The following is a 23060-nucleotide window of genomic DNA, read 5'->3' as shown; positions in this document are numbered from 1 at the left end:
GATAGGTTGTGGCTGGCGCGTCTATGGTGCGCGTGGCTAGAGCGGCTCCTCCCGCGGAGCACTGTGGGGTGGGCGTGGCGGCGCCGACGCACCGCTGAGTTAGCGGGCTAACGGTTGCCGAGGCAACGGCAGGGAGGTTGGCGGGCGGGGAGGAGGGGTGCGGGAGCGGGCCCGGGGCAGGGCTCCGGCGCCCACCCTCCCGCTGACGGCCGGGCGCCCGGCGGCGATGGCGGCGGAGGCGAGCGAGGAGTGGCTGCACCGGCTGGCGGGGACGGGCCCGGAGGAGGAGGCCGGCGGCCTGGTCCTGCGGGGCCGGAGCGCCGCCGCCGAGCAGCACGTCTTCAAGGCGCCGGCCCCGCGGGCCTCCTTGCTGGGCCTGGACGTGTTGGCGGCTCGGAAGCGGCGGGAGCGGGAGGACGAGGCGGCCGCCGGCGGGAAGCGGTCCCGGGTCTCCTCCTACAAGGACTGGGAGGAGGGCCGCGACGAGGCGGGCAGCCCCGAGGAGGAGGAGGAGGAGGAGGAGGAGGAGGAGGAGAGCGATCGGAGCAGCCGGAGCGGCCGCAGGGACAGGTGGGGTCAGCCTGGGGGCTCCCGGTGCTGGCACCGAGGGCTTTGCAGCCGCTGCGTCCGCCGCGGGGGAAGGAGCGTGGGTGTGGGCCGCGTCTGTGGGGATACAGCCAGGGCCGGGGCCTCCTGGGTGGTGGGGAGGCCTGGAGGTCTCCTCAGGGAAGGGCTGTGGGGCACTGGTGTTGGGCTGCGGAGTCTGAGAAGGGCTCGTTCCCCGGTGCCCTCCCTGAGGCGTGCGGGCAGGAGCGCGTTTGGGTGCTGGCGGGCCTGCAGGCAGCAGCCACCCCCTTGTGAGGGCATCTGCTTCGGCGTGCCTGGAGGCCGAGGCCAGCTCAGGGGTGCGCGCCTCTGAGAGCATCGGCAGGGCTGGTGGGCGGTTAGCGAAGGGTGGAGAGAGCGCCTGTAACCGTGAGCTTCTGCTGTGGCAGCGCGGGGAACTAGGCTTGTGTGGGGCGAGTCAAAGGCCAGCTGTTCCTCAGCACTGCTGAGCTTTTCTTCTCTCTGCTCTGCTTTTCCAGGCATTACCGCTCTGTCCACGTGGAAACGCCTTCCTACACAGGGGGTGTCAGCGAGGAGTTCTGGGAACGCAGCCGGCAGCGGGAGAGGGAGCGTCGGGAGCACGGTGTCTTTGCCTCCTCCAAGGAGGAGAAGGAGCGAAAGAAGGAACGCGGTAGTGATCGGGACCACGGTCGTAAACGGGACCGAGGTAACTGCTCAGAGCCCTTTGTGACTCTTCCTGCGTAGGCTTGGGGCTGGTCCCTCAGCCTGTTTGCAGTCCTTAGCTGATGCTCGTGGTGTTTTGTGCAGCAGACTCGGGAAGCCCATTTGTGCGCTGGGCGCCTGACCTCATGTTCTTTTCACAGAGGAGCGGGACCGGAGTCGTCACAGCAGCAGATCAGAGAGAGATGGTTCTTCAGAGCGGAGCAGCAGGAGGAGCGAACCGGAGAGCCCCAGGCATCGGCCCAAAGGTAGGAGTGGGACCTGCGGAGTTCTCGTGTGAGAGCTGACAGAAAGGGGCTTGGTCTTTTTTTTTTTTCTTTGTTTCTTCCTGTTTTTTTTTCAGGATGCATGTGGGTAGAAAAGCCTGTAGCTTTGAGGGTTTGTGGTTAGGGCAAGTGTCAAACTCCTAGTTTGAGCAGGGTCTGGGAGCACTTTGCCAGCCCTGTGTGTGAAAGTCTGGCTGGTCTCTGCGTAGCGGGATCTGTTCTGGGTCAGTGTGACAGAGATGGGGTCCTTTGGCAGTTTTCCCTGGAATCGCTGGGTCGGCACCCTCTCTTTGAGGGAGGGCAGATGGGTGGTACCCTCTCTCCATGCTCCTTGCTGGAAGGTGTACGGCGGCTCCAGGTGCTGGCGGTCACTGTTTGAACACTGGGTGTCAAACCTCCTCTGCTCTGCTAGATGCAGCTACTCCGTCTCGCTCCGGCTGGGAGGAAGATGATGGTGGCTCCAGCAGTGCCCGCCGCTCACAGTGGGAATCTCCCTCGCCCACGCCTTCCTACCGGGACTCAGAGCGCAGCCACCGGGCATCGTCGCTGCGGGACACGGACCGGAGAGACCGGGACAGGTATCAGTGCCGGGGGCTGTGCCTGTGAGCGTTTTTGCTGCAGAAAGGGGAGGGTGTGTGTAAGAGCAGCGCCTGACTGTGCCCACCGGTTCCTCCCTCGCGCTGTTTCTTCAGGTCTGTGAGGAGCAGGTACGCGGACAAGACGCCGTTGCCCACCCCGTCGTACAAATACAACGAGTGGGCTGATGACCGCAGACACCTGGGGGCCACGCCACGGCTGTCCAGAGGGAGAGGTGAGGAGCTCGGGCTGAGCTGCCCAGGCTGGGCAGTGGCGGAATCCCCCTCCCCTGCGCCGCGCAGGGTCAGGCTCTGCGGGGTTTCCTCTGGACCGGCAGCCAGGCCGGTGTCCGGACTGAGCGGCTCACCCCCCGCCCCCAGGGCAGCGTGCGGACGGGGAGGAGGGCATTGCCTTTGAGACGGAGGAGGAGCGACAGCAGTGGGAGGATGACCAGCGGGTGAGAGCTCGAAGGCGGGCAAGGAGCGGGTTAGGTGGCGGGCTGGGGGCTGCCGGGCTGGGCTGGGCAGGCCGCGGGGCCACCACTAGTCAGCGGGATGGGGGGCAGCGGGAGGTCCTGGCCCCAGCGGGATGAGGGCTGGCGGAGCTCAGGGCAGCCCTCTCCCCCCCTAGCAAGCTGACCGGGACTGGTACATGATGGACGAGGGCTACAATGAGTTTCACAACCCCTTGGCCTCCTCCTCCGAGGAGTACGTGAAGAAGCGGGAGCAGCACTTGCACAAGCAGAGGCAGAAGCGCATCTCGGCACAGCGGCGGCAGATCAATGAGGTGGGGGCGAGGTGCGGGGTCGGCTGCTCCGAACGTGCGGGCGCTGCTCGTTTTGCTGCCCCTCGAGACACCCTGTTGCTTCCGGTTACTGGAGGCTAGAGCCCTCCGTTTCATCCTGTTGTCAGTGCCCGGCCCAGACCTGAGCTCAGTCTCCTGGTGTCATCTTTTGGGCTTTCCGTGGGGCTTCTATGTATTTTCTGATAGGTTGTTTCCTGCAGGATAACGAGCGCTGGGAGACAAATCGCATGCTGACCAGTGGCGTGGTTCATCGGATTGAAGTGGGCGAAGATTTTGAGGAGGACAACTCAGCCAAAGTGCATCTGTTGGTGCACAACCTGGTGCCCCCTTTCCTAGATGGAAGGATTGTCTTCACCAAGCAGGTAGAGGCTGTGGCTGGCGGGACTGACGGCAGGGAGCCCTGCGAGTGCGAGCTCCCTGTGCTGACGCAGTGCTTCTTTCCTCTAGCCAGAGCCAGTCATCCCTGTCAAGGATGCCACCTCGGATTTGGCCATCATAGCCCGGAAAGGCAGCCAACTGGTGCGCAAGCACAGGGAGCAAAAGGAGCGTAAGAGGGTATGCTGCGACCTTTTGGCTTACTACCCCACTGTACGTGCTGCGTAGTGCCCCACAGCATTTGTCTGGACGTTGCAGAACAGAGGCTGTGGCGGTGATCAGGCTAAGGCATTCCTATTGTTGTGAGCGGGGAAATCCTGGCAGCCGAGCTCGTTGCGTGGTCTCGTAAGCAGCTGCTGTGATGTGATTTCCTTGGGCACTGCCTGGGACATGAATCACTGTGCGCTTGTGCAGAGGACTCTGATGCAAAGGACTTTGGGACCATGGGAGGGGAGAGCAGGTGGAAGAGTGCAAGGTAGCTTAGGACAGTCAGCAGTCAGTGCGGTGGCAGAACGTATCTTGTTGTGTCTCAGCAAAAGAGGTTTTTGTAGTTTTTGGGGGTGTTTTCTAGGGACTTTCTCTAAAGCTTCTGTGGTAGCTGTGGGGAAAGCACAGATGTGTTCCTTGTAAATTGAAACTGAGTGGATTTGAGCTACATATGCTACGAGCGGAATGAAGGCAGAAGCTAAACTGCTGTCAGAGGCGAGATCAAACAGGAAGGTGGGAGAGAGGCCTGTGACCACCTGCCAAGGGCAGGAAGATCACCTCTGGTTCAGATTCGTGTAGATCTAAGTTCAAATTTAGTGGAAGGATCGGCAGCTGGAACCGTTTTTTTCAGAGGCGGTTGGTCGTCCTGTGCCTGTAGTCTCTGTATCCAGACCAGTGTCTCAAAGCTCTGCTCCGGTTCACTTGGAAGTGGGGGACTTGATGTAGGAACGGGGTTGGTAGTGCGTTCTGCGTCGTAGCACTGGGGAATTGTGGGGCTAATGCACTAAAGACTGGAGAAGAAAGATTTGTCGGTGCTTGGCTTGCTGTGGCAAAGTTACACTGCTCTCTGTCCTTCCAGGCTCAGCATAAGCACTGGGAGCTGGCAGGCACGAAGCTGGGAGACATTATGGGGATCAAGAAAGAGGAGGAAAAGGACGAGATGGTGGCAGAAGATGGCAAAGTGGATTACAAGTAGGAACTTCCTTTGAATTGGTCCTGCTCAGGCAGTGACGGGGGTTGTAGGCGTAGCAAGGTGTGTGGAGAGGCGGTTTCAGGACTTCTGCTGTTTCCTTAGGGCTGAGCAGAAGTTTGCCGAACACGTGAAAGAAAAAAGCGAAGCCAGCAGCGAGTTCGCCAAGAAGAAATCCATCCTGGAGCAGAGACAGTATCTGCCCATCTTTGCTGTGCGGCAGGAGCTGCTCTCCATCCTCAGGTATGGCTGCTAGGGAGCCAGCCGTAGAGCATCCCCAGGGCACTGGCCTACATCTCAGGAACCTGACTGAGAAATTCTCCGAGATACCCGGCCCCTTCAGAAGCTGTACCCTCAGGAAACAAAGCCCGTCGCTTTGTGCGGTCGGTGGCAGCTCTCCTGCCCCAGCAGGACAACGCTTGGGTGGCCAGCCGGGGCTGTGAACGCAAAAGCCCTTCTTCGTGGTGTATGAAGAAATGATTTTTTGCCTTTCTGCAGAGACAACAGCATTGTGATTGTGGTGGGGGAGACGGGGAGCGGGAAGACGACGCAGCTGACGCAGTACCTCCACGAGGATGGCTACACAGACTATGGCATGATCGGCTGCACCCAGCCCCGCAGAGTGGCGGCCATGTCGGTTGCCAAGCGGGTCAGTGAAGAGATGGGGGTGCGCCTGGGAGAGGAGGTGAGCCTGGCAGCGGGTGCAGGGGTGTTGCCTGATGGCGGTGAGTGCCTGGGGCTGTGGGAATACCGGCTGGAATCTCTGTGCCCTCCCAGGTGGGCTATGCCATCCGCTTTGAGGACTGCACGTCTGAGAGCACAGTGATCAAGTACATGACAGACGGGATCCTGCTTCGCGAGTCGCTGCGAGAGGCTGACCTGGACAACTACAGTGCTATCATCATGGATGAGGCCCACGAGCGCTCGCTCAATACGGACGTGCTCTTTGGCCTGCTTCGGGAGGTGTGTGTGAGCCTGGACGAGAGGGCAGCAGCGCAGGGAACACGAGCTGGGCTTAAAGCAGAGGATTGGCAGGGACAACGCTTCCCTCCCAGGCCTGGGAGAGGGAAGGAGAGGTGCCATGTCTCTGCGCTTGCTGCTCCAGCCTCCTGGTCCCTGGTTCTGGGGAACTGAATCTTCCCTGGTGCCTAAGTTCTGCCTGAGGCTTGCTGGCTGACTGTCAGAAACTCTAGGTACAGAGAGCTTTGCTGGCTTGAGGCTTCCTGGACTGAGGTCGGCTGGTCTGCTGAACTGCACAGCTCGTACAGCGTCTGCGTTCCCTGGCACTGGTGGCCAGTGCCTCTAGAGTACAGCAGGAGCTCTGTCCTGTGCTGTTGTCTCAGTAGTAACAGAAGCAGTCTGCAGCCCTGCGCAGATGCCCCTTCCTTATTGTTCCTTTTGTCTGCTTTCTAGGTGGTGGCCCGACGCTCGGACCTGAAGCTGATTGTCACCTCGGCCACCATGGATGCCGAGAAATTTGCCTCCTTCTTCGGGAACGTTCCTGTTTTCCACATTCCCGGGCGCACTTTCCCCGTCGATATTCTTTTCAGCAAGGTACGGTTAACGTTGCAGAGGGAAGTTCTGTTGTGACCTGGGTGTACTGTAGTCTGCGGTGGAGAGAAAGGACAGAGGAGGAGCAGCTGTGCTGTGCTGCACTCTTGTGCACAGGACAGGGCAGGTGAGATTGCTGGCATCTGTAACCCGGGCTGTGCCTTTCAGACCCCCCAGGAGGACTACGTGGAGGCTGCGGTGAAACAAGCCCTGCAGGTCCATTTGTCTGGTGCTCCCGGAGACATCCTCGTCTTCATGCCTGGCCAGGAGGACATAGAGGTGAGCTGGAAGGGCAGGCACTGTCTTACCCCTTGTTGTTTTAGTGTTACATTTATACCCCTCCTTGTGTCTAGGTGACCTCAGAGCAAATTGTGGAGCACCTTGAGGAGCTGGAGAAGGCGCCTGCTCTTGCTGTGCTGCCTATCTATTCTCAGCTACCGTCGGACCTGCAGGCCAAGATCTTCCAGAAGGTGCTGACGTGTGCTCTGTGGTGGGAGTGGGGACAAGGGAAACTAGTGCAGGGAAGACGACTGAGCAGGAGTGAGAGGTGCAGGCGTGCCTTTTGTATTGCATGTGGAGGGCGAGGGAAAGCGTGTGTCCCCTCAGCTTCTCAGGAGTCACCCCTGTCTCTCTGGGGTCTCTGTTGCTGCTCTGCGCTCTTCCTCAGCAGTGCAGAGGCCCTTGCCCGGGGATCTGACTGATGTGCGGTGTGCTTGCAGGCTCCGGATGGGGTCAGGAAGTGCATTGTTGCCACCAACATTGCAGAGACCTCACTGACGGTGGACGGCATCATGTTTGTGATTGACTCTGGCTACTGCAAGTTGAAGGTAAGCCAGGATTCCCTCTGCTGTTTATGTCTGTGATCTCTGGGGTTGGGTTGAGGGAGTTCTGTTGTAGCGACCCAGCCTTCCTCTTCCTTCAGTCTGCTCTTCTTGTGCCCTGCAGGTTTTCAACCCCCGTATCGGCATGGATGCACTGCAGATCTACCCCATCAGCCAAGCCAATGCCAATCAGAGGGCGGGCCGAGCTGGCCGAACGGGCCCAGGCCACTGCTTCAGGTAGGCACGTCACCGGTGTTCCCGTTTCTGTGGTGTCTGCACCTTGGCATCAGGTTATATTTATCTTTTTCCTCACTGGAGCTGTTTGTTGTCTTGAACTTCTTGGGGTGGTGAGGGCAGTACGCAGGCCTTGAGGCCTTCTCGTTTGGACCCAGTGCCTCTGCGGAGGAAAGGATACGCTGCAGTTTCTTCCCTTGCCTGTCTTCACTCGTGGCCGTTGCACCCTTGACGCTGTCAGGACAACAGCCAAGCCAAAGGCAGCTTTCTCAAGGCTTTGCTTTGAGACTGGTCTGCGCCCAGGGAAGGGCCGTGCTGGAGAGCCTGTATGGCGCCCTGACGTGCTGGGGAGGCCACGCTTCGGCCAGGGCAGAGGTTCCTCCCTGGGGTCCTGCGGACTGGGCTGGCTGCGTGTGCAGTTGCTGCCCCGTGCCGTGCTTGGCTGCGTTGGGCAACGAACGGCTGGTGAGTCAGCCAGGAGCAGTGCTCGGAACGGGAGGAGGAGCACGCTCTTGGCATCTGTTCCCCAGGCTCTACACCCAGAGCGCCTGCAAGAACGAGCTGCTGACAACCACGGTGCCCGAGATCCAGCGCACCAACCTTGCCAACGTGGTGCTTTTGCTCAAGTCCCTGGGTGTGCAGGACCTGCTGCAGTTCCACTTCATGGATCCGCCCCCCGAGGACAACATGCTGAACTCCATGTACCAGCTGTGGATCCTGGGGGCCCTGGATAACACAGGTATCTGCTGCGGGGGCGAGGTGTCAGCCCGTGGAACTGGGACCTGCCCAGCTGCTGATCCCTGTGCTGTTCTGCAGGTGGTCTGACCGCAACAGGACGCCTCATGGTGGAGTTCCCACTGGATCCCGCGCTCTCCAAAATGCTCATTGTCTCCTGCGACATGGGTTGCAGCTCTGAGATCTTGCTGATTGTCTCCATGTTGTCTGTGCCTGCCATCTTTTATCGGCCTAAGGTACCGGTTTGCTCTTTCAGCAGTTTGGGGCCTTCCCCTGCCCTGCCCTTTGACTAACCTGTGTTCTTTGCTCACCCTTCAGGGCCGAGAGGAGGAGAGCGACCAAGTGCGGGAGAAATTTGCTGTTCCAGAGAGCGATCACTTGAGTTACCTGAATGTTTACCTGCAGTGGAAGAACAACAGCTATTCTACGCTGTGGTGCAACCAGCACTTCATCCATGCCAAGGCCATGCGGAAGGTGAGGCTGTGGCGGCGAGGCTGGGGGAGGGAGCCTGATGGCGGGGACGGATCCGACTGCCACGGGTCTTTGCAGGTGCGGGAGGTGCGTGCCCAGCTCAAGGACATTATGGTGCAGCAGCGGATGAGCCTGGCATCCTGTGGTACGGACTGGGATGTTGTCAGGAAGTGCATCTGTGCTGCGTATTTCCATCAAGCTGCAAAGCTGAAGGTGAGAGGCGTCTGTGCTGGCCTGGGGGCTGCGAGGCCCTGTCTAGGAACAGGTGGGCTAAGCACGCTTCTCTTGGCAGGGCATCAGGGAGTACGTGAACATCCGCACAGGCATGCCCTGCCACCTGCACCCCACGAGCTCTCTGTTTGGCATGGGCTACACACCAGACTACATCGTGTATCACGAGCTGGTCATGACCACCAAGGTGAGCGTGAGCTGAGGGCTGGCAGGAGGGGTGAGGAGCGCTCTGAGGGAGGTGGAAGGGCGTTGCTGTGACGCCAGGATCTGTCAGAAGAGCAGTTCTCAGCCTTTCTCTTCTGTACCAGCTAGGCATGTCTGTGTCATCTGCAGAGTCTTTGTTTGTCCCTTTCCCAATACTTTTTCCTGGCCTAGGTGAGACGTACTTGAACTTTTTTGTGGTCTCCCCAAGCCCAGCCCGTGGCAGCTTCTGAGGGCAGGAGGAATTGTCTGGAAGGGGCATAGTCCCAGGCCGAGAAGTGCCATCAGCAAGTGGGGGAGGGAGGGAGCTGCCGTGGCTCTGAAAATGGTGCCCAGGTGCTGAGAAAGCCATCCTGCTCCCCTGGTTTTTCCTTCTGTCCCTGCAGGAATACATGCAGTGTGTCACTGCTGTGGATGGAGAGTGGCTGGCAGAGCTGGGCCCCATGTTCTACAGCATCAAACACGCTGGCAAGTCACGCCAGGTCAGTCTCCTGTCCAGGCCGAGCTGGCAGACAGCGGGCTCACTGCACGTGTGTTCTAGTGCAGTGCGTGTTTGTGTTTTCACGTGGAGGGCCTGCAGAGAGTCTGCTGCTGGCCAGCCCTCTGCCTGTCCCTGACCTGCTGCTGCCTTGCTCCAGGAGAACCGCCGCCGTGCCAAGGAGGAGGTGTCTGCCATGGAGGAAGAGATGGCTTTGGCTGAGGAGCAGCTGCGTGCTCGCCGGGAAGAGCAGGAGCGCCGTAACCCGCTGGGCAGCGCGAGGTAGGTGCTGGCCCCGCCTGCCCAGGGGTTGTCTGCTTGAGAGCAGGCGCAGGGAGCTGCGGGGAGGATCCCAGCTTCCCCGCGGGTGTTCTGGTGCAGGGAAAGGTTGCGTATTCCAGGCATCACCCTTGTCCTTTCCTGGCAGATCTACTAAAATCTACACCCCTGGGCGCAAGGAGCAGGGGGAGCGCCTGACACCACGACACACCCCAGCCCGCTTTGGCCTCTAAGAAGGCAGTGCCCGTTGCTTCGAGGCTTGAAGACTTCCACCAGCGGCCGAGTCTTCGGAGAGTGCCCAGCTCCCCTGGTCACTCTACTCCATGAGGTGCTCTACAGCGGACCCAGGAAGGCCATGGTGCTTGGCCCTAATTTTGCTACAGAACAGAAAGAATTTTATTTTTTTAAAAGTTGTCAGCCGAATCCTTGCTACGTTTTGCGCTGCTGCTTGTCCTGGAGGCGAGTGCTGGGTGGAGGCAGGCGTGCAGATTCATGCAGGGCTGGTACTGTCAGGTGGTTCCCCTGTAGAGCCCGGGACAAAGCACAGAATTACCCTGCCCTAGAGGATGAAGACTGTCTGTCCCAGCAGCTCTCCCACCACCCGTGGCCTGGCTGGCGCCCAGCTGTCCCTGAGGGCTAGTTCAGGGAGAAGATGATGTTCAGCCCTGCTGCTGCCAGACCCACAGCCTCCTCCCTCGGTGGCCTGGGATCTGCAGCACACTGTCCCTGCCCTGTCCTCTCCACCTCTGCCCTGCCTCTGGGCCAGCATCTGTCGTTCCCTGGTGCTAGGGGCCCAGCCGTGCTCCTGCCCTTGGGCTGTGGTGCTGCCTGTTCCTGTCCTGCACCTGGGCTGTGGCCCTGCTGAGATCTTCCCTGAGGAAAGCCAGATCCACCTTGCAACCAACCAGCTCCTCTTCTCGCACAGCCAGAGCTTGCTCTCTGTCCTGCTGTAGCTGCTGCCAGTGCTGGGCTCGGCTGCTCAGCTCCTGCAGCCTGTCCTGGACGGCCTGGACCTGTCGGTGGCAGAGAGGCGATGGGAGAGAGAGCACCCGAGCACAGCTCCGGTGCGCTGTGGGAAGGCTGGGGACATGCTTACCCGCTGCTCGCTCTGCTCCTGGGACCCCTGCAGCTTCCTCAGCTCCCAGTAAATCTGCTGCCTCTGCTCCTCGTAGGCTGCAGTCTTCTCCTGCTGCTTGGCTTGCTCTTGCTGGGCTTGGGCCAGCTCTGCCTGCAGGGCTGCCATGTCCTGCGCCTGCATGTGAAGCTGTGGGGCAGGGAGGGTGGCTGGCTGAGCCGGGGGCAGGCTGGGGCTCTGGCAGCTGGGAAGGGCTCTCTGCAGCGCTCTGCTGCTCTGGCACTGAGGGCTGCGTGGTGGCTGGCTGTGTCTTGGGGCTGTCCCATCCCTGCCCTCACCTGCTGCCAGGCCTCTGCCAGGTGCTTTCTGTTGGAGGAAATTTCTCACTGCAGGGCTCTGATGGTCTTGTTGACTCTGCTGAGCTGCTGCAGCCATCGCTGCTCCCGGGCCCGGCTGGCTCCCAGCTCCTCCTGCAGCTGAGCCAGGCTGTGCTGCAGGCCCTGGCTCCACTCCTGCCCTGCCCGCATCTGCAGAGAAGGAGATGCGTTAGCGGGGGCTGCATGGCTGTGCTGGTGCCGGTTCCTGGCAGAGCGCGGTCTGTGCCCTCTGTCCTGCTGCTGAGCCCAGCTCGCTGCCCGCTCCTGCAGCACAGGCTTTGCTGCAGGGCTCTGTTCTCTCTTCGTCTGTCTGTCCGGGCGTGCTGGGGGGAGCGCGTGCGAGCGGCCGGGCCTGGGCGGGGGTGCCCGTGGGGTCTCTGCAGGGCCTGGTCCGCAGGGCCTGGCGGGGGGGTACTGCCCTCCCCTTCCGGGGGGGTGCGGGGGGCTCTCCCCCTGCTCCCCCGTCCGTGGGGTGGTCCGGCGGCTCTCCCCCTCCTCCCCGTCCGGGCTGTCCCCGGGGGTGTCCCCGCGTCTCCTCCCGGAACCCCGCTCTGCTCCAGCCGCGCCCTCCACGGCCGGAAGTCCTCCCGTGGCCACGTGACCCCCTCCCGTTCCCCTAGGCCGGAAGTCCGCCGAGAGCCCGGCAGCACGCCCTGTACTCTATGGTGGCCGCCAGGCCGATAGGTTGTGGCTGGCGCGTCTATGGTGCGCGTGGCTAGAGCGGCTCCTCCCGCGGAGCACTGTGGGGTGGGCGTGGCGGCGCCGACGCACCGCTGAGTTAGCGGGCTAACGGTTGCCGAGGCAACGGCAGGGAGGTTGGCGGGCGGGGAGGAGGGGTGCGGGAGCGGGCCCGGGGCAGGGCTCCGGCGCCCACCCTCCCGCTGACGGCCGGGCGCCCGGCGGCGATGGCGGCGGAGGCGAGCGAGGAGTGGCTGCACCGGCTGGCGGGGACGGGCCCGGAGGAGGAGGCCGGCGGCCTGGTCCTGCGGGGCCGGAGCGCCGCCGCCGAGCAGCACGTCTTCAAGGCGCCGGCCCCGCGGGCCTCCTTGCTGGGCCTGGACGTGTTGGCGGCTCGGAAGCGGCGGGAGCGGGAGGACGAGGCGGCCGCCGGCGGGAAGCGGTCCCGGGTCTCCTCCTACAAGGACTGGGAGGAGGGCCGCGACGAGGCGGGCAGCCCCGAGGAGGAGGAGGAGGAGGAGGAGGAGGAGGAGGAGAGCGATCGGAGCAGCCGGAGCGGCCGCAGGGACAGGTGGGGTCAGCCTGGGGGCTCCCGGTGCTGGCACCGAGGGCTTTGCAGCCGCTGCGTCCGCCGCGGGGGAAGGAGCGTGGGTGTGGGCCGCGTCTGTGGGGATACAGCCAGGGCCGGGGCCTCCTGGGTGGTGGGGAGGCCTGGAGGTCTCCTCAGGGAAGGGCTGTGGGGCACTGGTGTTGGGCTGCGGAGTCTGAGAAGGGCTCGTTCCCCGGTGCCCTCCCTGAGGCGTGCGGGCAGGAGCGCGTTTGGGTGCTGGCGGGCCTGCAGGCAGCAGCCACCCCCTTGTGAGGGCATCTGCTTCGGCGTGCCTGGAGGCCGAGGCCAGCTCAGGGGTGCGCGCCTCTGAGAGCATCGGCAGGGCTGGTGGGCGGTTAGCGAAGGGTGGAGAGAGCGCCTGTAACCGTGAGCTTCTGCTGTGGCAGCGCGGGGAACTAGGCTTGTGTGGGGCGAGTCAAAGGCCAGCTGTTCCTCAGCACTGCTGAGCTTTTCTTCTCTCTGCTCTGCTTTTCCAGGCATTACCGCTCTGTCCACGTGGAAACGCCTTCCTACACAGGGGGTGTCAGCGAGGAGTTCTGGGAACGCAGCCGGCAGCGGGAGAGGGAGCGTCGGGAGCACGGTGTCTTTGCCTCCTCCAAGGAGGAGAAGGAGCGAAAGAAGGAACGCGGTAGTGATCGGGACCACGGTCGTAAACGGGACCGAGGTAACTGCTCAGAGCCCTTTGTGACTCTTCCTGCGTAGGCTTGGGGCTGGTCCCTCAGCCTGTTTGCAGTCCTTAGCTGATGCTCGTGGTGTTTTGTGCAGCAGACTCGGGAAGCCCATTTGTGCGCTGGGCGCCTGACCTCATGTTCTTTTCACAGAGGAGCGGGACCGGAGTCGTCACAGCAGCAGATCAGAGAGAGATGGTTCTTCAGAGCGGAGCAGCAGGAGGAGCGAACCGGAGAGCCCCAGGCATCGGCCCAAAGGTAGGAGTGGGACCTGCGGAGTTCTCGTGTGAGAGCTGACAGAAAGGGGCTTGGTCTTTTTTTTTTTTCTTTGTTTCTTCCTGTTTTTTTTTCAGGATGCATGTGGGTAGAAAAGCCTGTAGCTTTGAGGGTTTGTGGTTAGGGCAAGTGTCAAACTCCTAGTTTGAGCAGGGTCTGGGAGCACTTTGCCAGCCCTGTGTGTGAAAGTCTGGCTGGTCTCTGCGTAGCGGGATCTGTTCTGGGTCAGTGTGACAGAGATGGGGTCCTTTGGCAGTTTTCCCTGGAATCGCTGGGTCGGCACCCTCTCTTTGAGGGAGGGCAGATGGGTGGTACCCTCTCTCCATGCTCCTTGCTGGAAGGTGTACGGCGGCTCCAGGTGCTGGCGGTCACTGTTTGAACACTGGGTGTCAAACCTCCTCTGCTCTGCTAGATGCAGCTACTCCGTCTCGCTCCGGCTGGGAGGAAGATGATGGTGGCTCCAGCAGTGCCCGCCGCTCACAGTGGGAATCTCCCTCGCCCACGCCTTCCTACCGGGACTCAGAGCGCAGCCACCGGGCATCGTCGCTGCGGGACACGGACCGGAGAGACCGGGACAGGTATCAGTGCCGGGGGCTGTGCCTGTGAGCGTTTTTGCTGCAGAAAGGGGAGGGTGTGTGTAAGAGCAGCGCCTGACTGTGCCCACCGGTTCCTCCCTCGCGCTGTTTCTTCAGGTCTGTGAGGAGCAGGTACGCGGACAAGACGCCGTTGCCCACCCCGTCGTACAAATACAACGAGTGGGCTGATGACCGCAGACACCTGGGGGCCACGCCACGGCTGTCCAGAGGGAGAGGTGAGGAGCTCGGGCTGAGCTGCCCAGGCTGGGCAGTGGCGGAATCCCCCTCCCCTGCGCCGCGCAGGGTCAGGCTCTGCGGGGTTTCCTCTGGACCGGCAGCCAGGCCGGTGTCCGGACTGAGCGGCTCACCCCCCGCCCCCAGGGCAGCGTGCGGACGGGGAGGAGGGCATTGCCTTTGAGACGGAGGAGGAGCGACAGCAGTGGGAGGATGACCAGCGGGTGAGAGCTCGAAGGCGGGCAAGGAGCGGGTTAGGTGGCGGGCTGGGGGCTGCCGGGCTGGGCTGGGCAGGCCGCGGGGCCACCACTAGTCAGCGGGATGGGGGGCAGCGGGAGGTCCTGGCCCCAGCGGGATGAGGGCTGGCGGAGCTCAGGGCAGCCCTCTCCCCCCCTAGCAAGCTGACCGGGACTGGTACATGATGGACGAGGGCTACAATGAGTTTCACAACCCCTTGGCCTCCTCCTCCGAGGAGTACGTGAAGAAGCGGGAGCAGCACTTGCACAAGCAGAGGCAGAAGCGCATCTCGGCACAGCGGCGGCAGATCAATGAGGTGGGGGCGAGGTGCGGGGTCGGCTGCTCCGAACGTGCGGGCGCTGCTCGTTTTGCTGCCCCTCGAGACACCCTGTTGCTTCCGGTTACTGGAGGCTAGAGCCCTCCGTTTCATCCTGTTGTCAGTGCCCGGCCCAGACCTGAGCTCAGTCTCCTGGTGTCATCTTTTGGGCTTTCCGTGGGGCTTCTATGTATTTTCTGATAGGTTGTTTCCTGCAGGATAACGAGCGCTGGGAGACAAATCGCATGCTGACCAGTGGCGTGGTTCATCGGATTGAAGTGGGCGAAGATTTTGAGGAGGACAACTCAGCCAAAGTGCATCTGTTGGTGCACAACCTGGTGCCCCCTTTCCTAGATGGAAGGATTGTCTTCACCAAGCAGGTAGAGGCTGTGGCTGGCGGGACTGACGGCAGGGAGCCCTGCGAGTGCGAGCTCCCTGTGCTGACGCAGTGCTTCTTTCCTCTAGCCAGAGCCAGTCATCCCTGTCAAGGATGCCACCTCGGATTTGGCCATCATAGCCCGGAAAGGCAGCCAACTGGTGCGCAAGCACAGGGAGCAAAAGGAGCGTAAGAGGGTATGCTGCGACCTTTTGGCTTACTACCCCACTGTACGTGCTGCGTAGTGCCCCACAGCATTTGTCTGGACGTTGCAGAACAGAGGCTGTGGCGGTGATCAGGCTAAGGCATTCCTATTGTTGTGAGCGGGGAAATCCTGGCAGCCGAGCTCGTTGCGTGGTCTCGTAAGCAGCTGCTGTGATGTGATTTCCTTGGGCACTGCCTGGGACATGAATCACTGTGCGCTTGTGCAGAGGACTCTGATGCAAAGGACTTTGGGACCATGGGAGGGGAGAGCAGGTGGAAGAGTGCAAGGTAGCTTAGGACAGTCAGCAGTCAGTGCGGTGGCAGAACGTATCTTGTTGTGTCTCAGCAAAAGAGGTTTTTGTAGTTTTTGGGGGTGTTTTCTAGGGACTTTCTCTAAAGCTTCTGTGGTAGCTGTGGGGAAAGCACAGATGTGTTCCTTGTAAATTGAAACTGAGTGGATTTGAGCTACATATGCTACGAGCGGAATGAAGGCAGAAGCTAAACTGCTGTCAGAGGCGAGATCAAACAGGAAGGTGGGAGAGAGGCCTGTGACCACCTGCCAAGGGCAGGAAGATCACCTCTGGTTCAGATTCGTGTAGATCTAAGTTCAAATTTAGTGGAAGGATCGGCAGCTGGAACCGTTTTTTTCAGAGGCGGTTGGTCGTCCTGTGCCTGTAGTCTCTGTATCCAGACCAGTGTCTCAAAGCTCTGCTCCGGTTCACTTGGAAGTGGGGGACTTGATGTAGGAACGGGGTTGGTAGTGCGTTCTGCGTCGTAGCACTGGGGAATTGTGGGGCTAATGCACTAAAGACTGGAGAAGAAAGATTTGTCGGTGCTTGGCTTGCTGTGGCAAAGTTACACTGCTCTCTGTCCTTCCAGGCTCAGCATAAGCACTGGGAGCTGGCAGGCACGAAGCTGGGAGACATTATGGGGATCAAGAAAGAGGAGGAAAAGGACGAGATGGTGGCAGAAGATGGCAAAGTGGATTACAAGTAGGAACTTCCTTTGAATTGGTCCTGCTCAGGCAGTGACGGGGGTTGTAGGCGTAGCAAGGTGTGTGGAGAGGCGGTTTCAGGACTTCTGCTGTTTCCTTAGGGCTGAGCAGAAGTTTGCCGAACACGTGAAAGAAAAAAGCGAAGCCAGCAGCGAGTTCGCCAAGAAGAAATCCATCCTGGAGCAGAGACAGTATCTGCCCATCTTTGCTGTGCGGCAGGAGCTGCTCTCCATCCTCAGGTATGGCTGCTAGGGAGCCAGCCGTAGAGCATCCCCAGGGCACTGGCCTACATCTCAGGAACCTGACTGAGAAATTCTCCGAGATACCCGGCCCCTTCAGAAGCTGTACCCTCAGGAAACAAAGCCCGTCGCTTTGTGCGGTCGGTGGCAGCTCTCCTGCCCCAGCAGGACAACGCTTGGGTGGCCAGCCGGGGCTGTGAACGCAAAAGCCCTTCTTCGTGGTGTATGAAGAAATGATTTTTTGCCTTTCTGCAGAGACAACAGCATTGTGATTGTGGTGGGGGAGACGGGGAGCGGGAAGACGACGCAGCTGACGCAGTACCTCCACGAGGATGGCTACACAGACTATGGCATGATCGGCTGCACCCAGCCCCGCAGAGTGGCGGCCATGTCGGTTGCCAAGCGGGTCAGTGAAGAGATGGGGGTGCGCCTGGGAGAGGAGGTGAGCCTGGCAGCGGGTGCAGGGGTGTTGCCTGATGGCGGTGAGTGCCTGGGGCTGTGGGAATACCGGCTGGAATCTCTGTGCCCTCCCAGGTGGGCTATGCCATCCGCTTTGAGGACTGCACGTCTGAGAGCACAGTGATCAAGTACATGACAGACGGGATCCTGCTTCGCGAGTCGCTGCGAGAGGCTGACCTGGACAACTACAGTGCTATCATCATGGATGAGGCCCACGAGCGCTCGCTCAATACGGACGTGCTCTTTGGCCTGCTTCGGGAGGTGTGTGTGAGCCTGGACGAGAGGGCAGCAGCGCAGGGAACACGAGCTGGGCTTAAAGCAGAGGATTGGCAGGGACAACGCTTCCCTCCCAGGCCTGGGAGAGGGAAGGAGAGGTGCCATGTCTCTGCGCTTGCTGCTCCAGCCTCCTGGTCCCTGGTTCTGGGGAACTGAATCTTCCCTGGTGCCTAAGTTCTGCCTGAGGCTTGCTGGCTGACTGTCAGAAACTCTAGGTACAGAGAGCTTTGCTGGCTTGAGGCTTCCTGGACTGAGGTCGGCTGGTCTGCTGAACTGCACAGCTCGTACAGCGTCTGCGTTCCCTGGCACTGGTGGCCAGTGCCTCTAGAGTACAGCAGGAGCTCTGTCCTGTGCTGTTGTCTCAGTAGTAACAGAAGCAGTCTGCAGCCCTGCGCAGATGCCCCTTCCTTATTGTTCCTTTTGTCTGCTTTCTAGGTGGTGGCCCGACGCTCGGACCTGAAGCTGATTGTCACCTCGGCCACCATGGATGCCGAGAAATTTGCCTCCTTCTTCGGGAACGTTCCTGTTTTCCACATTCCCGGGCGCACTTTCCCCGTCGATATTCTTTTCAGCAAGGTACGGTTAACGTTGCAGAGGGAAGTTCTGTTGTGACCTGGGTGTACTGTAGTCTGCGGTGGAGAGAAAGGACAGAGGAGGAGCAGCTGTGCTGTGCTGCACTCTTGTGCACAGGACAGGGCAGGTGAGATTGCTGGCATCTGTAACCCGGGCTGTGCCTTTCAGACCCCCCAGGAGGACTACGTGGAGGCTGCGGTGAAACAAGCCCTGCAGGTCCATTTGTCTGGTGCTCCCGGAGACATCCTCGTCTTCATGCCTGGCCAGGAGGACATAGAGGTGAGCTGGAAGGGCAGGCACTGTCTTACCCCTTGTTGTTTTAGTGTTACATTTATACCCCTCCTTGTGTCTAGGTGACCTCAGAGCAAATTGTGGAGCACCTTGAGGAGCTGGAGAAGGCGCCTGCTCTTGCTGTGCTGCCTATCTATTCTCAGCTACCGTCGGACCTGCAGGCCAAGATCTTCCAGAAGGTGCTGACGTGTGCTCTGTGGTGGGAGTGGGGACAAGGGAAACTAGTGCAGGGAAGACGACTGAGCAGGAGTGAGAGGTGCAGGCGTGCCTTTTGTATTGCATGTGGAGGGCGAGGGAAAGCGTGTGTCCCCTCAGCTTCTCAGGAGTCACCCCTGTCTCTCTGGGGTCTCTGTTGCTGCTCTGCGCTCTTCCTCAGCAGTGCAGAGGCCCTTGCCCGGGGATCTGACTGATGTGCGGTGTGCTTGCAGGCTCCGGATGGGGTCAGGAAGTGCATTGTTGCCACCAACATTGCAGAGACCTCACTGACGGTGGACGGCATCATGTTTGTGATTGACTCTGGCTACTGCAAGTTGAAGGTAAGCCAGGATTCCCTCTGCTGTTTATGTCTGTGATCTCTGGGGTTGGGTTGAGGGAGTTCTGTTGTAGCGACCCAGCCTTCCTCTTCCTTCAGTCTGCTCTTCTTGTGCCCTGCAGGTTTTCAACCCCCGTATCGGCATGGATGCACTGCAGATCTACCCCATCAGCCAAGCCAATGCCAATCAGAGGGCGGGCCGAGCTGGCCGAACGGGCCCAGGCCACTGCTTCAGGTAGGCACGTCACCGGTGTTCCCGTTTCTGTGGTGTCTGCACCTTGGCATCAGGTTATATTTATCTTTTTCCTCACTGGAGCTGTTTGTTGTCTTGAACTTCTTGGGGTGGTGAGGGCAGTACGCAGGCCTTGAGGCCTTCTCGTTTGGACCCAGTGCCTCTGCGGAGGAAAGGATACGCTGCAGTTTCTTCCCTTGCCTGTCTTCACTCGTGGCCGTTGCACCCTTGACGCTGTCAGGACAACAGCCAAGCCAAAGGCAGCTTTCTCAAGGCTTTGCTTTGAGACTGGTCTGCGCCCAGGGAAGGGCCGTGCTGGAGAGCCTGTATGGCGCCCTGACGTGCTGGGGAGGCCACGCTTCGGCCAGGGCAGAGGTTCCTCCCTGGGGTCCTGCGGACTGGGCTGGCTGCGTGTGCAGTTGCTGCCCCGTGCCGTGCTTGGCTGCGTTGGGCAACGAACGGCTGGTGAGTCAGCCAGGAGCAGTGCTCGGAACGGGAGGAGGAGCACGCTCTTGGCATCTGTTCCCCAGGCTCTACACCCAGAGCGCCTGCAAGAACGAGCTGCTGACAACCACGGTGCCCGAGATCCAGCGCACCAACCTTGCCAACGTGGTGCTTTTGCTCAAGTCCCTGGGTGTGCAGGACCTGCTGCAGTTCCACTTCATGGATCCGCCCCCCGAGGACAACATGCTGAACTCCATGTACCAGCTGTGGATCCTGGGGGCCCTGGATAACACAGGTATCTGCTGCGGGGGCGAGGTGTCAGCCCGTGGAACTGGGACCTGCCCAGCTGCTGATCCCTGTGCTGTTCTGCAGGTGGTCTGACCGCAACAGGACGCCTCATGGTGGAGTTCCCACTGGATCCCGCGCTCTCCAAAATGCTCATTGTCTCCTGCGACATGGGTTGCAGCTCTGAGATCTTGCTGATTGTCTCCATGTTGTCTGTGCCTGCCATCTTTTATCGGCCTAAGGTACCGGTTTGCTCTTTCAGCAGTTTGGGGCCTTCCCCTGCCCTGCCCTTTGACTAACCTGTGTTCTTTGCTCACCCTTCAGGGCCGAGAGGAGGAGAGCGACCAAGTGCGGGAGAAATTTGCTGTTCCAGAGAGCGATCACTTGAGTTACCTGAATGTTTACCTGCAGTGGAAGAACAACAGCTATTCTACGCTGTGGTGCAACCAGCACTTCATCCATGCCAAGGCCATGCGGAAGGTGAGGCTGTGGCGGCGAGGCTGGGGGAGGGAGCCTGATGGCGGGGACGGATCCGACTGCCACGGGTCTTTGCAGGTGCGGGAGGTGCGTGCCCAGCTCAAGGACATTATGGTGCAGCAGCGGATGAGCCTGGCATCCTGTGGTACGGACTGGGATGTTGTCAGGAAGTGCATCTGTGCTGCGTATTTCCATCAAGCTGCAAAGCTGAAGGTGAGAGGCGTCTGTGCTGGCCTGGGGGCTGCGAGGCCCTGTCTAGGAACAGGTGGGCTAAGCACGCTTCTCTTGGCAGGGCATCGGGGAGTACGTGAACATCCGCACAGGCATGCCCTGCCACCTGCACCCCACGAGCTCTCTGTTTGGCATGGGCTACACACCAGACTACATCGTGTATCACGAGCTGGTCATGACCACCAAGGTGAGCGTGAGCTGAGGGCTGGCAGGAGGGGTGAGGAGCGCTCTGAGGGAGGTGGAAGGGCGTTGCTGTGACGCCAGGATCTGTCAGAAGAGCAGTTCTCAGCCTTTCTCTTCTGTACCAGCTAGGCATGTCTGTGTCATCTGCAGAGTCTTTGTTTGTCCCTTTCCCAATACTTTTTCCTGGCCTAGGTGAGACGTACTTGAACTTTTTTGTGGTCTCCCCAAGCCCAGCCCGTGGCAGCTTCTGAGGGCAGGAGGAATTGTCTGGAAGGGGCATAGTCCCAGGCCGAGAAGTGCCATCAGCAAGTGGGGGAGGGAGGGAGCTGCCGTGGCTCTGAAAATGGTGCCCAGGTGCTGAGAAAGCCATCCTGCTCCCCTGGTTTTTCCTTCTGTCCCTGCAGGAATACATGCAGTGTGTCACTGCTGTGGATGGAGAGTGGCTGGCAGAGCTGGGCCCCATGTTCTACAGCATCAAACACGCTGGCAAGTCACGCCAGGTCAGTCTCCTGTCCAGGCCGAGCTGGCAGACAGCGGGCTCACTGCACGTGTGTTCTAGTGCAGTGCGTGTTTGTGTTTTCACGTGGAGGGCCTGCAGAGAGTCTGCTGCTGGCCAGCCCTCTGCCTGTCCCTGACCTGCTGCTGCCTTGCTCCAGGAGAACCGCCGCCGTGCCAAGGAGGAGGTGTCTGCCATGGAGGAAGAGATGGCTTTGGCTGAGGAGCAGCTGCGTGCTCGCCGGGAAGAGCAGGAGCGCCGTAACCCGCTGGGCAGCGCGAGGTAGGTGCTGGCCCCGCCTGCCCAGGGGTTGTCTGCTTGAGAGCAGGCGTAGGGAGCTGCGGGGAGGATCCCAGCTTCCCCGCGGGTGTTCTGGTGCAGGGAAAGGTTGCGTATTCCAGGCATCACCCTTGTCCTTTCCTGGCAGATCTACTAAAATCTACACCCCTGGGCGCAAGGAGCAGGGGGAGCGCCTGACACCACGACGCACCCCAGCCCGCTTTGGCCTCCAAGAAGGCAGTGCCCGTTGCTTCGAGGCTTGAAGACTTCCACCAGCGGCCGAGTCTTCGGAGAGTGCCCAGCTCCCCTGGTCACTCTACTCCATGAGGTGCTCTACAGCGGACCCAGGAAGGCCATGGTGCTTGGCACTAATTTTGCTACAAAACAGAAAGAATTTTATTTGTTTAAAAGTTGTCAGCCGAATCCTTGCTACGTTTTGCGCTGCTGCTTGTCCTGGAGGCGAGTGCTGGGTGGAGGCAGGCGCGCAGATTCATGCAGGGCTGGTACTGTCAGGTGGTTCCCCTGTAGAGCCCGGGACAAAGCACAGAATTACCCTGCCCTAGAGGATGAAGACGGTCTGTCCCAGCAGCTCTCCCACCACCCGTGGCCTGGCTGGCGCCCAGCTGTCCCTGAGGGCTAGTTTAGGGAGAAGATGATGTTCAGCCCTGCCGCTGCCAGACCAACAGCCTCCTCCCTCGGTGGCCTGGGATCTGCAGCACACTGTCCCTGCCCTGTCCTCTCCACCTCTGCCCTGCCTCTGGGCCAGCATCTGTCATTCCCTGGTGCTAGGGGCCCGGCCGTGCTCCTGCCCTTGGGCTGTGGTGCTGCCTGTTCCTGTCCTGCACCTGGGCCGTGGCCCTGCTGAGCTCTTCCCTGAGGAAAGCCAGATCCACCTTGCAACCAACCAGCTCCTCTTCTGGCACAGCCAGAGCTCGCTCTCTGTCCCGCTGTAGCTGCTGCCAGTGCTGGGCTCGGCTGCTCAGCTCCTGCAGCCTGTCCTGGAGGGCCTGGACCTGCCGGTGGCACAGAGAGGCGATGGGAGAGAGAGCACCCGAGCACAGCTCCGGTGCGCTGTGGGAAGGCTGGGGACACGCTTACCCGCTGCTCGCTCTGCTCCTGGGACCCACGCAGCTTCCTCAGCTCCCAGTAAATCTGCTGTCTCTGCTCCTCGTAGGCTGCAGTCTTCTCCTCCTGCTTGGCTTGCTCATGCTGGGCTTGGGCCAGCTCTGCCTGCAGGGCTGCCATGTCCTGCTCCTGCATGCGAAGCTGTGGGGCAGGGAGGGTGGCTGGCTGAGCCGGGGGCAGGCTGGGGCTCTGGCAGCTGGGAAGGGCTCTCTGCAGCGCTCTGCTGCTCTGGCACTGAGGGCTGCGTGGTGGCTGGCTGTGTCTTGGGGCTGTCCCATCCCTGCCCTCACCTGCTGCCGCGCCTCTGCCAGGTGCTTTTTGTTGGAGGCCATTTCTCGCTGCAGGTCTTGGATGGTCTTGTTGGCTCCGCTGAGCTGCTGCAGACATCGCTGCTCCCGGGCCCGGCTGGCTCCCAGCTCCTCCTGCAGCTGAGCCAGGCTGTGCTGCAGGCCCTGGCTCCGCTCCTGCTGTGCCTTCAGCTGCAGAGAATGAGATGCGTTAGTGGGGGCTGCATGGCTGTGCTGGTGCCGGTTCCTGGCAGAGCGCGGTCCGTGCCCGCGGTCCGTGCCCTCTGTCCTGCTGCTGAGCCCAGCTCGCTGCCCGCTCCTGCAGCACAGGCTTTGCTGCAGGGCTCTGTTCTCTCTCTTGAGGGTGCTCATCCGCTCCTCCTTCGCCTGCTGCAGCGCTTGCTAGAGCTTTTCCTTCCCATCTCGCTGGCAGCACAGCTCCTCTTGCAGCTCCCAGGGCGTGGTAGCCTGCTCCTGGCGCTGGGCAGGCCCTGGTTTATCCATGGGGGGGGCCAGGAAGGCTGGGATTGGGCTGATGGAGGTCT

The 23060-nt window shown here is 60.8% G+C and overlaps 3 protein-coding genes across 4 annotated transcripts; 2 read left to right on the top strand and 1 right to left on the bottom strand.

The window, feature by feature from the left end:
- Positions 1–134: 134 nt before the first annotated feature.
- LOC142362838 (pre-mRNA-splicing factor ATP-dependent RNA helicase PRP16-like) lies at positions 135–9896 on the top strand. The gene is made up of 26 exons (XM_075433548.1): positions 135–570; positions 1086–1273; positions 1431–1535; positions 1966–2131; positions 2246–2364; positions 2510–2586; positions 2760–2915; positions 3134–3295; positions 3381–3488; positions 4375–4487; positions 4591–4728; positions 4984–5170; positions 5263–5448; positions 5899–6039; positions 6205–6315; positions 6390–6506; positions 6756–6863; positions 6982–7094; positions 7622–7830; positions 7908–8062; positions 8145–8300; positions 8376–8510; positions 8590–8715; positions 9116–9211; positions 9368–9489; positions 9635–9896. The coding sequence occupies exons 1-26, from the start codon at positions 227–229 to the stop codon at positions 9717–9719; spliced, it is 3723 nt and encodes a 1240-aa protein (XP_075289663.1). The 5' UTR covers positions 135–226; the 3' UTR covers positions 9720–9896.
- On the bottom strand, positions 9873–11503 carry LOC142362839 (uncharacterized). Of its 2 annotated transcripts, XM_075433550.1 has the most exons (3): positions 10900–11503; positions 10583–10750; positions 9873–10499 (listed from the first exon to the last, which is right to left on the bottom strand). In XM_075433550.1, the coding sequence occupies exons 2-3, from the start codon at positions 10742–10744 to the stop codon at positions 10272–10274; spliced, it is 390 nt and encodes a 129-aa protein (XP_075289665.1). In that variant the 5' UTR covers positions 10745–10750; positions 10900–11503; the 3' UTR covers positions 9873–10271. The 2 variants fall into 2 exon arrangements, with proteins under 2 accessions (XP_075289665.1, XP_075289664.1); XM_075433549.1 differs by having other exon boundaries at positions 10583–11503.
- Positions 11504–11756: 253 nt separating this feature from the next.
- On the top strand, positions 11757–21515 carry LOC104337254 (pre-mRNA-splicing factor ATP-dependent RNA helicase PRP16). Its single transcript, XM_075433570.1, has 26 exons — positions 11757–12187; positions 12703–12890; positions 13048–13152; positions 13583–13748; positions 13863–13981; positions 14127–14203; positions 14377–14532; positions 14751–14912; positions 14998–15105; positions 15992–16104; positions 16208–16345; positions 16601–16787; positions 16880–17065; positions 17516–17656; positions 17822–17932; positions 18007–18123; positions 18373–18480; positions 18599–18711; positions 19239–19447; positions 19525–19679; positions 19762–19917; positions 19993–20127; positions 20207–20332; positions 20733–20828; positions 20985–21106; positions 21252–21515. Exons 1-26 carry the CDS (start codon positions 11844–11846, stop codon positions 21364–21366), a joined length of 3753 nt encoding a protein of 1250 aa, XP_075289685.1. The 5' UTR covers positions 11757–11843; the 3' UTR covers positions 21367–21515.
- Positions 21516–23060: the final 1545 nt, after the last annotated feature.

This window comes from Opisthocomus hoazin, chromosome 12 (genome assembly GCF_030867145.1).
Source record: "Opisthocomus hoazin isolate bOpiHoa1 chromosome 12, bOpiHoa1.hap1, whole genome shotgun sequence".
Classification (NCBI taxonomy): Eukaryota; Metazoa; Chordata; class Aves; order Opisthocomiformes; family Opisthocomidae; genus Opisthocomus; species Opisthocomus hoazin.
Note: the sequence above shows the minus strand (reverse complement) of the source record. Positions and strands in the feature narration are given on the sequence as shown.

Coding starts and splice junctions, on each gene's coding strand:
- LOC142362838 (XM_075433548.1), top strand. CDS start 227: ATGGCGGCGGAGGCGAGCGAGGAGTGGCTGCACCGGCTGGCGGGGACG. Junction 4,729..4,983: donor GAGCTGCTCTCCATCCTCAG/GTATGGCTGCTA, acceptor GCCTTTCTGCAG/AGACAACAGCATTGTGATTG. Junction 8,301..8,375: donor ATGCCAAGGCCATGCGGAAG/GTGAGGCTGTGG, acceptor GGGTCTTTGCAG/GTGCGGGAGGTGCGTGCCCA.
- LOC142362839 (XM_075433549.1), bottom strand. CDS start 10,996: ATGGCTGCAGCAGCTCAGCAGAGTCAACAAGACCATCAGAGCCCTGCA. Junction 10,500..10,582: donor AGGAGCAGAGCGAGCAGCGG/GTAAGCATGTCC, acceptor TGCCACCGACAG/GTCCAGGCCGTCCAGGACAG.
- LOC104337254 (XM_075433570.1), top strand. CDS start 11,844: ATGGCGGCGGAGGCGAGCGAGGAGTGGCTGCACCGGCTGGCGGGGACG. Junction 17,657..17,821: donor TCGATATTCTTTTCAGCAAG/GTACGGTTAACG, acceptor TGTGCCTTTCAG/ACCCCCCAGGAGGACTACGT. Junction 18,124..18,372: donor AGGCCAAGATCTTCCAGAAG/GTGCTGACGTGT, acceptor GTGTGCTTGCAG/GCTCCGGATGGGGTCAGGAA.